The 17,050-nt window shown below is 40.1% G+C and overlaps 1 protein-coding gene across 1 annotated transcript in view; it reads right to left on the bottom strand.

Annotated features, from left to right (window-relative positions):
- Positions 1–16,849, bottom strand: part of TARBP1 (tRNA guanosine 2 -O-methyltransferase TARBP1) — a 39,454-nt gene extending 22,605 nt beyond the window's left edge. The window contains exons 1-12 of the mRNA XM_074818454.1: positions 15,991–16,849; positions 15,792–15,889; positions 14,842–14,911; positions 13,816–13,964; positions 12,626–12,678; positions 10,725–10,822; positions 9,347–9,482; positions 8,199–8,295; positions 7,276–7,365; positions 5,389–5,527; positions 3,600–3,696; positions 3,130–3,305 (exon numbers count right to left, since the gene is read on the bottom strand). Coding sequence (XP_074674555.1) covers positions 3,130–3,305; positions 3,600–3,696; positions 5,389–5,527; positions 7,276–7,365; positions 8,199–8,295; positions 9,347–9,482; positions 10,725–10,822; positions 12,626–12,678; positions 13,816–13,964; positions 14,842–14,911; positions 15,792–15,889; positions 15,991–16,849 — 2,062 coding nt within the window. The remainder of the gene's footprint in view (positions 1–3,129; positions 3,306–3,599; positions 3,697–5,388; positions 5,528–7,275; positions 7,366–8,198; positions 8,296–9,346; positions 9,483–10,724; positions 10,823–12,625; positions 12,679–13,815; positions 13,965–14,841; positions 14,912–15,791; positions 15,890–15,990) is intronic.
- Positions 16,850–17,050: the final 201 nt, after the last annotated feature.

The raw sequence follows: 17,050 nt of genomic DNA, 5'->3' as shown, positions 1-17,050 counted from the left end.
CATACAATTTCCTTAAGAAATGTATTCTATCGTGCAGATTTAATTAAGTTAGAGAGTCAAAGTTATACAGTAGTAAGTATTCAAATACCTAAAACTACCTTAAAACAGCTCTGTACTCTTTAGCAGTGTCAGTCACAGGGCTGAAAAAATCAAACCAGATGATATTCTTTCCTGAGATTTATCATGAATTAGTGAACCAAAACCCACACAGGACCAGAAGACCAAAGCATAGTTTTCCAACTTCTAATGCACATTTTCATCCTATTCCCAACCCTCTGCACAAAGAGCTTAATGAATTTACTCTTTAATAAAGAACAAGTCTCCATATCCAGCAATTAATTGCATGTGAGAAAAATGCAGTTATCCATTTCTAATATGTACAGAAGTTAAAACTGGTTTTTGTTTGGTTGGGGTTGTGTTTTTTTTTCTGTTTAGAAATAATTCAGCTTTGGATACAGAGTAATCTTGCAAGATTCTGGTTAAGTAGCTTCCTGGCTTAACATTGTAAACAAAAAGACAAGGTTGTAACACCACATGCAATACCTTCTCTAAGAAAAGGCTAGACTACAAGGTATACCATGTGCATATCATTTCACAAACAAAAAAACGTAAGTTTATTACACAAGGGAGGTAGGTCACTGGTAAAACATTTAACTATAAACACACTTCAGATCGTGCTTCAAGAGTAAGGGCTTGCTGCAAGCCAAAGAAATAACATATCAATATGAAAATGGAGTTAAAATACTCTGCATGACCATCTTGTTCTAAAAATATCAGTCATTAGTTTCAGTATTTAGGAGATACCCAGAGGTTACAGCTGCTGTTTTTTTCTGGAGTTGACCCTGAGTTACACTTCATGTAATGAAATTATTATCAAATGGAAGACCTTCACAAGGTAGAAATATAAAGGGACATATTTCCAGAAGTTCCAAATCTATATGGTACTTACTTTCAATGTTCTTTATTAAAATGGCTCACTGGACTACATTTCCAATGCTTATTTTGTTTAGAACAAACAGTTTAACTATGTCAGATTATGATCACATTTCATCATAAATCTCAAATCACTAAAACATCTGCAATTAAAATTCAGAATTTCTTCAGATAAACAAGCTGGACATAAAATCCAATTCATTACCAGTGGCTCTGTAACACTATAAAAAAAATAATCAGCAAAAGCCTACTGTTTAAAATAGTGAAGTCTAACAACAGTACAGACAGCAAGACCTGTAGAAAAATGCTGCTGATTTCAGCATGCATTTCAGACATGTCTATCCCCATTAAATAAAACACTCCCCAAATGTTATTATTTGTTTTACAAGCTTAGAATTCCTTCTTCTTCCCTCCCATTTTATTATTTTCCATTTTACAGACACAACTTTTCACCTCCCGTTTAATCAACACAGAAGCAAAACTTCTGTATTGTACAGCATTACTCTTCCTGCCCCTCAATGCAGTCAATTCACAGGTGCAGAAACAAGATTTATTACTTGGCTTTCCTCTGCAGGAAGAAGCAGCACAAAAACACTGTAGGAAATAATGTAAGAAAAGAAAATAATCCTTGTTTAACTTAACACAAAAATACGTAATGTTACAAATTCAATTCTGAAAGCCTCTTGGAAGACTCTACTGATGAGGAGCTGGACTGGAGTACCTGTGGGGTGTTCAGACGGATGGAGACACTGTGATGCTCAGCCCTGCCATACCTTAAGAACTCTATTAGCAGAACTTAACATGCCAAGTCAGGCATCAAAACTCCCAAAGCAGGAGCAACCCATTACACCTACATTTGCAAGCACATAAGGAAATAAGGCACACAAGGAAATTTAATTTAGAGAGTTCAACTCTTGATACTAAAAACCTAACATGCACTCCCATCCGTTTTGTAGGGTTCTGCTTCAGGCTTGTAGCCTCGTGCTGTAGACTGAACGCACACTGGCAGTTGGGGCCCATCTTCCAGTTTAGTTTCATTTGAAGGAATCCACTTCAGCCGTCAGAGACCATCACACAATATGAACTTTAACAGCCTGCATAATTAGTGCTTAATATTTCAGTCAAACAGCTAAAATTCAAGAGAGGGGGGGAATGTATAAAGCACATTTTAAAATGGGGTAAGCATCTACTTCAGGGCTGCATTTAGACATCCTTATAAAACCCGGAATCAGAACCTGAAATAACTATTCTTTTTTCACATAAGAGCCTAGATCTGTGGCCCCCACTCCAAAACTACTCTTGTATTCCATGTTACAAAAATACTGAAAAAAAATCCAAAAATAATCTGGGGAAGCATAAACTAAACACCAAGATCCCTCTTATTCCAGTTCAGCATCCTAATTAATGAAAGTAATACTGCAAATTTTAATCTGCTCTCAGGTAAAAAATATAGGTCTATTCTGGTTACAAACTGACCAAGTTCTCAATTCAGACTCTCCTGAAAGGTCTGCAAGTTAAAGCGGTCAACCTGTGGGGGGCCAAAACTCATGGAAAGTCAGATCAGCAGGCTTGTGCTTAAGTGGGCACCTCTTACCTCCTTTCTTCTAACCAAGGTCAAACTAAAGCAAGTCAGTTAAGCATGCCTACTGAAATCATGTCTAATACTGTGAAATAATCAGAGACATCCTGTCTTTTGCAGTCTAAAGAGTGTTAGTTGAGACAAAATCACCTACCAGTCAACTCAGAAAACAGTATGTCCACTTTATGCCCTCAGGAAAAGCTCTGGCTGAACTTGTGGCGACTAAGCAGGTTAGACTGGCTTTCTGTACTAACTTCTTTCTGAAGTGTCTAAATGATTTATGGAATCCATACTTTGGCAAACAGGCCTATAAATAATTGTAACACAATCACACTCCCCAGATTTTAACTAACTGCTATTCTAATCCTAATAGACAATTGCTTTCTCAGAAGGCTTACATATTCTCAATTCCCAGTCCTTGGGACACCTTCAGAAGAGCTCCTCTAAGACTGGACCCACAGCTCAATTTCATTACAGATACGCCAGATTGTCAACTTTTACATTTACCACTTCTAGGCTAGTATTAATTTGACAAAATAGCCTTAAAACAGTAAGTACCTTAGTTTAAGTTAGACTATAATTAATATAAGACACAGTATACTGAAGATATCACTAACCATCTTGCGTATTGGAACATTTTAACGAACGGGTCTGCAATAACTTCAAGAGAAGCTGTAGGCTTTTATCTGTTTTCAGTGTTGGTATGTAAGCATTACTGCCAAGTTTCATCAAGACATCCAGAAGAGGGTTCAAGAAAGCCTCTAGTTCAATCCATTCTATGTTGCTTTTTCCACTACACAAAAACAAAAATTAAAAAGAAAGTCTTCTTCTGAGTATCTGCCTTAAGTGCTGAAGTCACTTATGGAAATAAATAGGACACACGTTTCCAAGTCACTCAAGTATCTTTAGAAATGTTACCCAGTATGTTTGCAGCAACAGTTGGACAAGGTCTAAGGAATGATCAGGCTGACCAAAAGTCCACAGAGAAAAACAGACAGCTTCCTGACTTGATCAGGCTTCTACCAGATCCTTCAGGAATGAGGGATTGAAAAAGAGAGAAGTGTAAAATAAGATACTTCATACTTACCTGTGTTTATTCCTCATCTGCTCCACATCTGCAGCCAACAGAATCATTGTTGCGACAAGCTTAGCTTCAAACCAGTCAGGCATAAAGCAATTTTTTCCTGATTAAAGATATTTTAAGGTTTCCACAGTATTTAAAAAATACTTTATATACATTTTTAAAACTTTTGGTTTTATAACTTATTAAAATAAATTAGTAGTATAACAATTAATGCTAACAAGAATATTACTAGTAATTTCTTTGCATTCTTTTATCTAGATATAAACTAAACTCAAACAGAATTGCTTTTCCTCTAAGCCTCAAAGAGGCTAATCTCATTGGCCTCTATGCTGAAATCAACTTTAGGTGTTACGTAGAAGCTCCCAACAGACTTTTCTACTGCTTTTAAAAATACATTAGCATATTCAAATGAAGTTAACCAAGAACATAATTCCACTATGCTTCGTCAGAAATATCAGCTGTGATTTTGACTAGCTAATAGTTATATAGAGAACTGAAACTATTCTGTCAAAAGGAAATTAAAAAAACTAACTGAAGTTTCTCTTTTCATCAATCTTTTATGCAGGACTACACCTTCGTACTTATAAAATTATTTACTAAGTAGTAGTACATAAGCTGGTTTTAGGGTTTTTTCACTGATATGTTTTGGGATTTGGGAATTTAGAAAACAAAACACACTTTGAAGGTCCGGTTCAAGCAACAATATCCAGCTGTTTTTTTTTTTCCTCCACAGAGCTGCTTATAAGATAAGATTCATATCAAGCCAGGAAATTACAAACATCACTTTTTAGAAGTGAAACACAGATGTTTACCATGGAATTACAGATATTACAGACCAAGGACTAAACAAACATTTCAGGAAGGAGAGAAGGTCTGCCAAAATTTTTAGCACAGCATTTACCTTGGAGTATCACAGACAAAATTTGCTTATAACTTCTCTAACAATGAGACAATCAAGTGAAGTTTCCCAGGCTGCAGGAAGTTTGAAAGCTATTTATCATTAGCAAATTCTGCCCTAGCTTTTTTATCTTATAGGTATACTATTTAAAAAGCATTCAGTTTTGAATTTTGACATTATAAAACTATATAAAATTCACTATGATTGCAGTACTGAAGTAGCAAATGAATGCATGCCACACGAAGTATTCAAAAAAACCAATCTGCCATTCCTTTCAATGTATCTGAAAGAAAATTCTAAACTGAAGTTACAATCATTTAAAATGTGGCAGTGAACAAAGGAGTCCCTTCAGAATTTATCTGTAGATTTATACAGCGTACAAAGAACCTTCCTTGGTTATAACGCATGGCAACTCATCTGCTGCAAGTGGTCCAAGATCAAAAGAACATCACCTCGCAGGAAGGTGTGTAATGAGGTGCCAAGATGCCTAACTATACAGCATCTCTCTTCATAAAAACACTCAGCCATTTTACAATGCTCTGCTGAGAAAGACTACAGAATGTGTATCTATACACATTCCCTTCTGCTTTCCTCTGCTCCCATACTCCAGCATTTTCAGGCACCACCAAAAGAGTAACAAAAGAAATCTAATGGACAAGCATCAGTGCAGCATTAGAACTGAATATTAAGGCTTAACTTTCAATTAAGGACTGTAGGACTGTATTTTATGAAGGAAAACTGGAATTAGAAAACAAAGTTCAAACTTAATTAGGTACAATTTGAATAGGTACAATATAAGTACACAAGCAACTCCTCTAAAATCCAAAGGATTGCTGTAATTTTTTGTTTAAATTATCTCCAAAATCTTTTTTTATTAATAAGCATTTAACTTACTTTCAGATGCTGGTGTCTTAAGGTAATCTCCCACAAGACTGCATACATATTGACACAATGATGATGTCTCTTGATGTTCAAAATCAGAGGTTATAGACTTTCTGAAGCATCTGTCATTCACTTGCAACCAACTGCAAAGCTAAATTAAAACCAGTATGTTACTAAACTACATCTGCCAGCTGTGCACTGACATTAACAACGTAACAGCAGCACACTAAAGCACTGTTAAACACAAGCTGTTACATCAACAAATCCTCACTGTGACAGGTGTTCACTGGAGCTACCTTGAGGCTTAGCAGACTATTTCCTTCTAATATAGGAAAATGTTCTTCCAGAGAGTAATTCAGAGCACCCAAAGAGAGATCATTAGTACCAACATAAGAAAAAAACACTGGCACCAATATAAGAAAAAACAAGCAAGACTGGTAAAAGTTTCCTGATCTCAAAACAGCTTCCCACAGTCAAGTGTTATCTAGTGAGGCCTACATTTTATTTTATTTTTTTACACTTTTATGCCAAAAATGAATGGAATAAGATGTACAGTAAAACTAGAGGACACTATGCAAAAAATAATTTTATCATTATATTGCTGTACAACTAACCAAAAGTTATAGCCATGTGTTCAGCTGGCTCCAGTACATCCTATATATAAAATTATTTCTTCTTTGAACTGTTTTTTCACAGCATTTTACATGTTGCAAAGACATATATCCTGCGGAAATTTAAAATTTACAATCTCACTCTACACCCTAGGCACATTTTTCCCTTTGAGAGCACCCTGTTATTTCTGCCAGTGCTGGGTTCATCCAAACAACATGAAATTGAGAGGCAGCTCTTACACATTTCTTTTAGCCCATATACTGGCCAATTCAGAGAGTCTCAGGATCCATATTATCTTGGACAGTAATTTCAAAACTAAAAGAAAGGGAAAACATGCACCATACTAGTAAACTATCCCTCTAAAGACAGAACAAACTTACCAAATAGTGTTCTTTTCCATCAAATGAAATTTTACAACAGATAGTTGAGGGGAAATGAGGGGGAAGTAGCCATTAAGAGAATATATATAATATACAAAAATTACTGCCTGCAGAATCCAATGAGCAAGAGCAGCTCCAGCTGAGGATGTTACATCGTTAATAAAAGAAAAGAGAAAAGCCCAGGTTGTGACTCTGTGGATTCCATAAGGTGCTCTGCTTTGCACTCTCCATGAAGTTACCAACCATGTAAAGGAGTGAGCATGGATCCCTGATGGGAGAGGTTACAGATACTAGTACAGTGTTACTAATAGCAATTTTAGTTCCTACAATCATGGCAAAGGATGCAGAACACCAGGACTGTGATGAACACACATAAGTCTCTTAAAAGGACCAGTAGTCAGGGACCAAAAGTCTGAGTAAGACCTGATTCTGATTTCCATTTCAATATGGTCACACCCAACAACAGCAACACCAAGAGGAACTCCAGGAAACACAATGAAATGGTGCATACAAGCTCTGAGGGAGTTCAAAAAGACCTCTGCCTCAAGGAACAGCTTTTTCTTCTGCAGAACTGAGAATTTCTGCATGAATAAAAAAAAGTCTTTACTTTTCTCCTCTCCCACCTTACCCTACCTCCAACCACCTTAGAATTCTTCCACTTTGAATCTGCTTAATAATTTGTTTAGGGTTAATGTTAACACCTCTATAGCATTACATAAAAAGTCATCACAGCTTTCAAGTGAAACATAAATCCATCAGGACTCCACATCCAGAAATTCCAGAGTATACCCACGCAAAAGTAACTAACTATTTAAATACTAAAGTAGCAATAATAAAACATGGATTAGTATAAGTATTAAAAAATGTTTGGTGAACAATGTCTGGTGAAACCAGATTCAGTTCTCACCTCCATCCATAACATAGTATCTCTCCTTAGGGACTCCTCTGGTCTAAGGGACAGAAGAAAGCTTGAGACTTCTGGGAGGGACACTTTCTCCTGAAGAAATTAATCAAGATACAATAGTTGCCAACATAATATGAAACAGATAACATCTATATAACAATTCAAGAAGTTTGCTGTCATCTGGCAAAAGTTTCAGAAAAAGAAATTGACTTTTTCCTTTCCATGACACAGACCGATTTTTGTCTCTTTGGGACCAACTTATCTTTACCAAGGAACACAATTTAATTTTCCAAAGTATTAAAAATGGATCTAAAAGTTAATGAATTACTAGAAGAATAGTGCTACTCACTGATGACATCTTTTAATTGAATATACATAAGTCACTGATAAGTACTATTTCTGTACAAGTTTATAGCCATAACATACAACATGGAAGATGGTCAACTCCTCTAGAAAGCGAGTATGTTATAAGAAAACCAAAACATGAATACTTTGACTGCTGAATAATTAAGGTCTTGCTATTTAAACAAAATTGGTAGTTTTATCATTGGTGTAATGAATTCTTTTATTCTCTTAGTTATTTCAGGAAAGTCTAATTAGTTTCTATCTGTTAAAACCTGAGTTTATACAGTGGATATCATAATAGGATACTATTCCATAACTACCATATGAAAACCCTACAAGAAAACATCAATTAATAAAAGGTAATGAAAAAAATACATCTTACGAAAACCAAAGTTAAAAGAAGCACACCCACACCTAAATAGCACAATTTTTTAAGTAGTCATGAAAAAAATGCAAATTCAGCAAAATCAGTTGTTCCATGTTGATTTTAGCAATTTTTCTGAATACTGCTTACCCTATGAAAGTGTTTGTGTATTTCTATTATACCAGGAAGAACAAAAACACACCAAAACCAAACTCACCACATCTGTCAAATGCATAGTTGCTTGAAGAAGATAGCACTGAGCTGCTCCACGCAACAAAATCTGATGTGTAATCATAGTACACTTCAGGACATCTCTGGAAAGAAGAGAAATATGCACTCTAGAAAACACATATAAACTTATGAAGTTTAAACATTTTCATGCATTTGCTAATTATTAATCATTTTCAATATATTAGATTGTTTTTAACAAACATATTCCTCTAAGTATAACACAATCATTGCCTGATCAGACAGCATTCAATCCAGAACCAAGAGTACTGCTATATGTACTTTCAAATAAGGATACTAAAACTTGGATAAGCATATGCCTGACAAAATAAAAAGCATGGCTAGGGGCAGGGGGAGCAGAACAAAACCAAAACTAAAGGAACAATACTGATGAGCACCTAAGTTCAAACTGATAATTTAATATTTGCATTTCTGTCTGTAACAAATGCAGAAATAAAGTACGTTTGCCATCAGATTCTCACTCTAGCACAAAACTAAAAGAAACCTTCATCAATCTTCTATCAGCAGAGGTGTGTCTTAACTTTTTTTTTTGCCCTTTTTATTTTTTGGTAAACTACTTTTATCCAATATTCCTTCAACCACCACTATGATTTTATTTCAAAGCTCAATCTGATTAAACTGGAGTAATGACTGATATTTAGTGGCTCTAGGAAGTGAAAGCAGACAGGAAACATCAGTGTGATTAAGGACAATACACATGCCAAGAACTTTTATCTAGCCTTTTATTCACAAGTCTTTCAGTTTTCAGTTTTGTGGGCCGTCCCCTGATATAGACTCAACTGCCATTAAACAAGGTTTTAATATAATTAGAAGAAAAGGAAGAAGTCTGATATTTATCAGTTAGGAAGCATGGGAAAAATGATGCCAAAAAAGAAGCAATGACAAAGGTCTGGAATGCAAGACACTCATTTTTTAAGTCACACAGAGATATAAATACATTGGTTGTTAAATTGCTTTCCTCTGTGAATTAGACATAAAGGAGAGAGAACCTTCCATTCCCATACACAACCATCACATCCTCCCAGAAGTAGCAAACATGAATTAAGTCTTGGCTCTCCAGATGTTCAGCGCATTTTTTTAGAAGTCTGCAAGAACACAATGCGGTATACATTTTACCTTAAAGCATGAAGTCCTTCAGTGCCCAGTACTTTACACGCAGGGATATATGCCAGAGCCATGGAAAGAAACAAAATGGGAACTGCACACCAATGCCTACTTGTCATCTTCTGAATAAATTTTAGCAGGAAACTACCTTAAAAGTAAACAAAACAAACAATACAGAGTGATTTCTTGTTCTCCAATGCATTTAAATGACATGGACTCCAGCAAAAGAGTGTTATAATCATTTCTGAAAATTAAATGAAAGACAACATTATAATTTCCTCATTATTTCAATGAAGAAAGTACATTCCAAAGAAGTCTGTCAGTAAGGCAATATGATAAGGAGATAACCAGAACTAAACCTGAGTTTGGCTTTGGTGATCTACAATAATCACCATAACTAGTAAGGGAATTTTAACTCTGATTGTTTCAAGCACTGGACAACGCCTTTTCTAAGCTGCTACTCAGTCCGTTTGATGGCAGACCAAAGTACATGGCAATTCAACCAGATTAATAGATGCTGGCACAGCCAAAGCAAGCTGCAACAAGACACCACAGCTACAATCTGTAAAAGCACGTTACCCAGTCTCAGAGTTGCTAAACACAGACCCTCCATTTTGTGATAAAATACATGCCTTGAGACAGGGCAGAGAAACAGGACACCTAAGGCATTACAAACATGTAAGGTATTTCCTACCAGAATATGTACCTGTAGATACAGGGTACTGAACAGAGACGGTTCTACCCTTATTTAATCCAATTAAACCAGATATTAAATGCTGGTCTGTCAAAGGTTGCTCCTTCTTTTCAGCCTACACTAACACCAACATTTGGAACAATCTCAGAAATCTTCCTCCATCTAACCTCACAATAAAAGAATCCTTATTCAGCTTCTGCTTCAGCATTTGGACTGGCTCTTTTGAATGCCTACTACACAGGTTGTGACTTTAAGTCTGAAGGTTTTTAACGTATCTGCCAAACCAACCCAAGCAAAAAAACCCCACACCAAGACCTCCAAAACAAACAAAAAAAGAATAGTTCTAAAGATTTTGCTCAGCACAGTATTATCTACACTGACAAAGCAAAAAGAATCTGCAAATGCTGTTCACCTTCAGAACTTAAGAGTTAGTTTGGGGTTTTTTTCATTAAAAAAAGTAAGTCTGCTGCAGTGTGCCCCTAAAACAATTTTGTAGCTTAATACTGCAGCATCCCTCAAAACCTCTGAAGACCTCTCTCTCCTCTTGAAACTCCACTGCCACAAGTAGAACTATTCTTTTTTCTCTCAATGTAGAAAAATAGTGGCAAAAGTTTACATGAGATACAGAAAACGGGTCCATAGTTTTTCTTTGGTTTCTGCATTTTAAAAAAAGATAAAGGTGAAACTGAAACATACCTTTTTCTTCCTCTGGAAGAAGCATGACATACGTAGCCAAAAACTTCTGTAGCCTCATTCCCAAAGGAGGACAGGCTCCCATTAACTGACCTGGTGTCCTGTTGGGTTTTAAAACATCAAATACACAACTGGCATGTTAACAGCTACAAGTAGGATTGCCCCTAAACAAAAACAAAGTGCAGTTCAGTGGTTAATTCACTGCAGAGACTGCTCCAACAGGCCATAGAGATGGCAGTGCATCAGTTTGCATCCTCCACTTATCCCAATATTCCAACAGCAAACACACAAAGGATGGGGACAGTCACAACAGCATCACTCTTCCTGGCCACCTACAAGGACATGGTGGTGGCACACTCCAGCATTCAAGCATAGCCTCAAGTCAAGTTACTCAGAATTGACAGCATCTTACACTGAGCCCACACCCACTGTCCTTTCAACCCCGTGCCCACACCCACAGAATGACATGGGCCTGCAGGGAGCAGGTTGCCAGGACCCACAGGACAAGATCAGTTGCACGCAGTGGAAATGCAACCAGCCTGATCTGGAGAACAGCAAAGACAAGCTACCTACACAAGCATGCTAGGGAGCAAGATTATAAAGTCAGTATAAAGAAAACTACTGACCAGCACAGAAGGTTTTAAGTAAAGATGCAAGAAGCACTCCATGAGACCAACAGAGACAACCTGTGTCTCACCAGAAGTCTCAGGATCTGGGCTATCAAGGATTAGCATCAGTCATGAGATTTTACAGTTCTCTCTCATACAGCTTGACATTAATGGTAACATCTTTGTATATTCTTGATATACACAAACATGTACCCTCCTCTACATATGCCAACACATTTCACCAAAAATATAGAAGCTAAGAAAGATTATGAAGCATGGATTCAACACAGTTCTTAACATACACACCAAAACACTCAGCACTTGCTTCAACCTCTGACTTCCCATACATGTATGTCCATGGAAAGCATACGGCAGCAAACTGCAGCATACCGAGACGAGAGCCCAAAGAGGTCACATTTCTCCTGTTTACAGGAAACAACCTATTTCAACTACACTTTATCCAGAGTCACCCAATCCAAACTGATCACTAGTTTAATGAACAACAATCACATTTTTTCCCCAAAAAAAGTGAATGAAGAGACAGTGTCAACTTTTCTAGCTGCCTAACAAGGTCAGCCAGTCAAGGCTCCTCCAACATCGTTCTAAAATGACTTTCAGATTGCTAACTTAATCACCCAAGCCATGTGGCATAATGCTGAGCATATGAAGTGCACTCGGCACTTTATTCCCCACTCTCAGTACTCTCCATGCAACTAGCCCAAAGGACTGAACGCCATCAGTACACTGAATATAGAGCGACTTGCAACTCCTCAAACTTCTATCTGTTCTTTGTGTATTTTCACCGAGGGCGGCTACTGTCATCTGTCGACCACAAATAGTCTCCTGTGAAAAAGTATTCACTTCCCAAAAGATAATCAGGCACTATCAAAAAACCACTCGAACCAGTTATGAACTGGCAACAATCAGAGCAGCCCCTTCTGTGTGCGGCAAGAATATGAGAAGGTAAAAAAAAATACTTAAGTTATTCATTTATCATATCTCACTTCATTTCCAAATTAATATTTCAACATCAGGTGTAAAACAGGACCTTGAGGCATCCCTATGTTGCTATTACTAGGATTAAATTGAACCTACTTCATCTTACTTGCAGCCACCCACCTTTCCTGAAAAACTCCTTACCTGTCAGGAAGTTTAGCAACACCATTTGTTTATTAGTGTGGTTTCCTTTATCCAACATTTTACCCACATATGCTAACCAGTATTATTAAAATACATTTCCAACAATCAGTACATTTGGGAAAAAAAAAAAAAAAAAAAAAAAAATCAGTGGCTTACCTGCTATAGAGGGAACTTTCTGAGAGGGCATCCATTAATGGTCCAATAATAAACTGATAAAAGGAAACAAGAACAATAGCGAAATGTACACTTGTAAGACACTGTTACGTAGAGGCTAACCAGACTTATTTCACCTGACTTTAAAAGGACAGAGTCAGAAATTAGAGAACACTCTCGATAATTGTAAACAGTAGGAGCAAAAAGGGGAGGAAGCTAAAGAGAAAGCGAAGCAGGAGAATAAACAAGCAAGCGATTTTTTCACTAGGTACATTTCACAGAGCACTGTGAAAGGTGCAGGCAAATAAGAAATCCTTTGAGCAAACAGACAGAGAAATTATATTTAAACAGGAAATAAAAGAAGGACTAGGGGCCAACACAGGTAGAAAGATTTAGGGTGTATTTTAAGGTTGACTGGATTTCAAGTTAGTCATCAATAGGCCGACTTAATTTGTATAAATCAACAATGTTAACCTCTGAGTGCAACGCTCCTTCTATAAAGGAGAGAAGAAAGAAATAATAGTATAATATAGATCATTCCTTACTAAGGTGTAGGCTGGTTGGGGAGTCAACCTACATATGATACTAATTTAAAAAAATTAGTAACTTTAAACTTACAGTATTTCTTCTCACATACAGAATATTTTAGAGTGTGGTTTTTAATAGGATACAGTAATATACCAATTACACTCGTATACAAAGACGTTCACCTCCTCACAGGGTTATCAAGCAATGGATCTTCAAAATCCATCCTTGAGTAGGAAACAATATGCACAGACTTGAAGTCTGTTGACCAGGTGTATCCAAGACCCTGTTCAATCAATTAATATTAATTAATACTTTTGGAGAGGTTCAGGAGGCTCTGAAAATCTGAAGCATCAATCACCCCTCTGAGAATTTCACTTCTGATAACACATCTCAATAGATTGGGAGCCAACTTTAATTAGAGAGCATTAGTTTGAAATATGGGAACAAATGACTGCACTCAAAAATGCATTCCCTCTAGCCTAGCCATTTTTCAAGTAATTATATATTTGACGCCACTTACAAATAGTGCTATCACTTGCACACCTAAATAAGAGGATATTTTTACAGACCGTGTCTAATGCCAACACTACTGAGGCAATTAGTGTTAAGATCTATTACAAATTAGAACATCTGTTTGTTCTGGCACGTAACAGTAACATCCTTACCTCCGAAAAACCAAGTGAATTTGGAAGATGCTTTGTTTCATAAAGCTCCAGAAAATGAAGAATGCCTTCCTTTGTCAATGTTTTATTCTCGCTCTCAAACATTCGTTTATAAATGCACATGTGCCATGATGGGTGAAACAACCAACAACCTGTTACAAAACCAAATTCTTCTAAATGACACAGGAATGACAGTAACACATGAACATACTAACACACAACATACTGACATTCTGGACAACATCATCATCATCAACTCACAGGATGTTACAAGAAGACGATTATAGCTATTAGATTTTCAAAGATACCCTGCTCCATCTCCAATACAAAAAAAAAAAAATACCATGGCTTTCAAAACCTACCTTCTATATTTTAGTAGATACAAATTAAAATGACTAACAAGTGCAAAAACCACGTCCTTTTTCCTGCAACTCTCCTCACACCAACACCGTATTCACCTGCAACACTTTCACATTAGTAGTCTTCCCACTTTACAGATCTCTAATATCTTGCACTACCCAATTACATGGGCTCCATTTTGCCATACAGAAGATGACATTACATCCTTCAAAATGCTGTCTCAGCACTCATTTTATTTCTTCTCTTCCCACTTTCAACAAGTTGGGGTTTTTTTTCCCTTTTTTACAGAGTTGTGCAGGTGACTTGGCTCATATGACCCGCCCCAAGAATCTCTGGCTTTGTTTTATTTTCACATTAGCTTAAGTAAAGCAACACATAGGGGAAAAGGATGGTTTAGTTGGGCTTGCTGACAGAAAAAAATATTTCAAGATAACATAGTAAGCAGTGATAGAATTTCTTCTTCTTGGAGCAGAGCAGTGCTGCCTGCATGTCTGTCAAGCAACCTATGCATATAGCAGACCCACAAAAACTGGAACAGCTATCCAGAAGACAGCTAGTTTGAGAAACAAAACACGAGAAAAAGCTGCGACTAAAACAGCAGAAGAAAAAAAAAAAAGTGACTGAACTGCCTAATAGTTAGGAGGTATTCCAGAAAAAGTTATGTCTTACCTTTTTCCCCTGAAATAGCATGCTCATATAAACTGTTTAGTTTTGGTAATACCGGCTTTATGACATGGATCTGAAAGGCAAATCAGATGCAATATAAGTAGTCAGCTTATCTCTCAAACCTAGGAACTGGCACTCATGGGCTAGAATTTACTATCAATAGCGTTAACGTAGTAATTGACAATATAACTGCATTTGAATAAATCCGCAACGCCTGTGCAACTGATCCCGGCACTGGGTGTGTAACACTCAATAGTAGTTTAGCACTAAAGAAAAACTGATACTTCCATGCTACTGTATCATAAGAACAATACTTCCTAATAACCAACCGTTCTATTCACCGAAATTATAGTAAGAAGAGCACCAATCTCTAAAATTAAACATTTTGGTAAATACTACTTCTCTTAGTTACAGGACAATTACGTACAAATAAAATACCTACAAAGAGGTAGTCACAACTACTAGTTAACGCCACAATATGACACAACTACAGAAGCCTCAAGACAACAGGAATCTTTCTGCCAAGGACACTGGACGCCGAGTCAAACTCGGTATTTCCATGCAAGGCCACAAGCGCACACAGATGTAGTCCCCTCCACCGAAAAGAGGCTATTATGTGCAATAGCCCCATTTTCACTAAGACCCGGGGTTACCCATGGTCTTGCAACAGCCTGCCATCCAGGCTTTTCTTTCTTAGTTCAATCCAGTGCTTTCACCAGAATTATTCCAAAGGCAGAGGAGAGGTCTGAATTTATTCCAAATGGATTACACACGTTGCATTTTAAATATTTGAAACTCGAAATAAAAATATTCCTGTTAATGCTTACTTAAGATACCCTCAATCACCAAAACTGGAAATATTTTGCCAAAAAATTAAATATATTTACGTACACGTGCCAGAAGTAAGGCATCGCCTACAACGACGACAAGCACAGATTTCCCGGTGCTCCTACCTGGTTTCCTTCCAAAGTTTCCATTATCAAGATGTAAGTTTCCCAGAACTGCAGGAGCTTCTCGTTCTTCTCAGCAGACCACCAGAATAGGCTCGGCTCTAGCGGGAGAACACACCAACAGAGGGGGGGCGGCTGCCTCCCGGCCGCTCGGCCCGGCCGGCGCCGCGCCCCCCCCCCGCCCCGCCCCGCCGCCCCGTACCGTCTCCGCCGTCCGTGGGGCAGCGCAGCTGGGCGCGCTGCCCGCCGCTGAGGTCCAGGGCTCGCTTCAGCAGGTAGCGGGCCCGCTTCCGACACAGCCCGTCCCGCTCGGTCAGACCCTCCTGCACCACCCGCCAGAACCGCGGGCACAGCCGCGCGTCCAGCCCCGGCCCCGGGCCCGGCGGGCCGCCCGGCAGCAGCGCGTCGGCCAGAGCGCTCAGCGCCAGCAGCGTCCGCCCGGCCCGCGGCGGCCCGCCGGCGCCCAGCAGCCCCTCCCAGACTGGCCGCAGGGCCGCCCCGTTGCCGCCCAGCGCCGGCAGCAGTCGCCCGGCCACCAGCGCCGCCGCCGCCTCGCCCTCGCCCTCCTCCCGCACCAGCGCCAGCGCCGCCGCCACGCACCGCGCCACCAGCGCCGGCTCCTCCAGCCGCGGCGCCGCCGCCACCAGCGCCTCCACCGCCGCCTCCGCCCCCGCCCCGCCGCCCGCCGCTAGCTCCGCCAGGGCGTCGCGGGCCAGCCGCGCCGCCAGCGGCGCCCCGCACAGCTGCACGCAGTGCCGCAGCGCCCCCCGCGCCGCCCGCGCCACCCGCACCCGCTCCCCGCAGCCCCCCCCCGCCGCCGCCGCCGCCTCCCCGCCGCGCAGCAGCGGCCGGCACCGCTCCAGCGCCACCTCCCAGGCGGCCCTCCGCAGCGCCTCGGCCTGGCCCGGCGGCGGCGGCGGCAGCCCGCCCGCGGCCAGGCGCTGGAGCAGGAGGCGCAGCGCCTCCGCGCGCTCGGCGGAGAGCGGCGCGCAGACGGCCCGCAGCAGCGCGCAGGGGTCCCCGCCGCCGGCCAGCAGCGCGTCGGCCAGCACCTCCTCCATCCTGCGGGGGGCAGCGGGCACCGGCGCGCCTGCGCGGGCGGGGGCGGGCGGGGCCCGGCCGGCCGGCGCCCGCCAACGGCGGCGCCTCGGCCCCCTGCGCGGCGCTGAGGGGCGGTGGGAGGCGAGGCGAGGCGGCCACCGCCTCTTCCTCCTTCTCCTCTTCGTCCTCCCGCCGGGGCCCGCCGAGGGGTGCCAGCAGCT

Source organism: Strix aluco, chromosome 3 (genome assembly GCF_031877795.1).
Source record: "Strix aluco isolate bStrAlu1 chromosome 3, bStrAlu1.hap1, whole genome shotgun sequence".
In the NCBI taxonomy this organism is placed as follows: Eukaryota; Metazoa; Chordata; class Aves; order Strigiformes; family Strigidae; genus Strix; species Strix aluco.
Note: the sequence above shows the minus strand (reverse complement) of the source record. Positions and strands in the feature narration are given on the sequence as shown.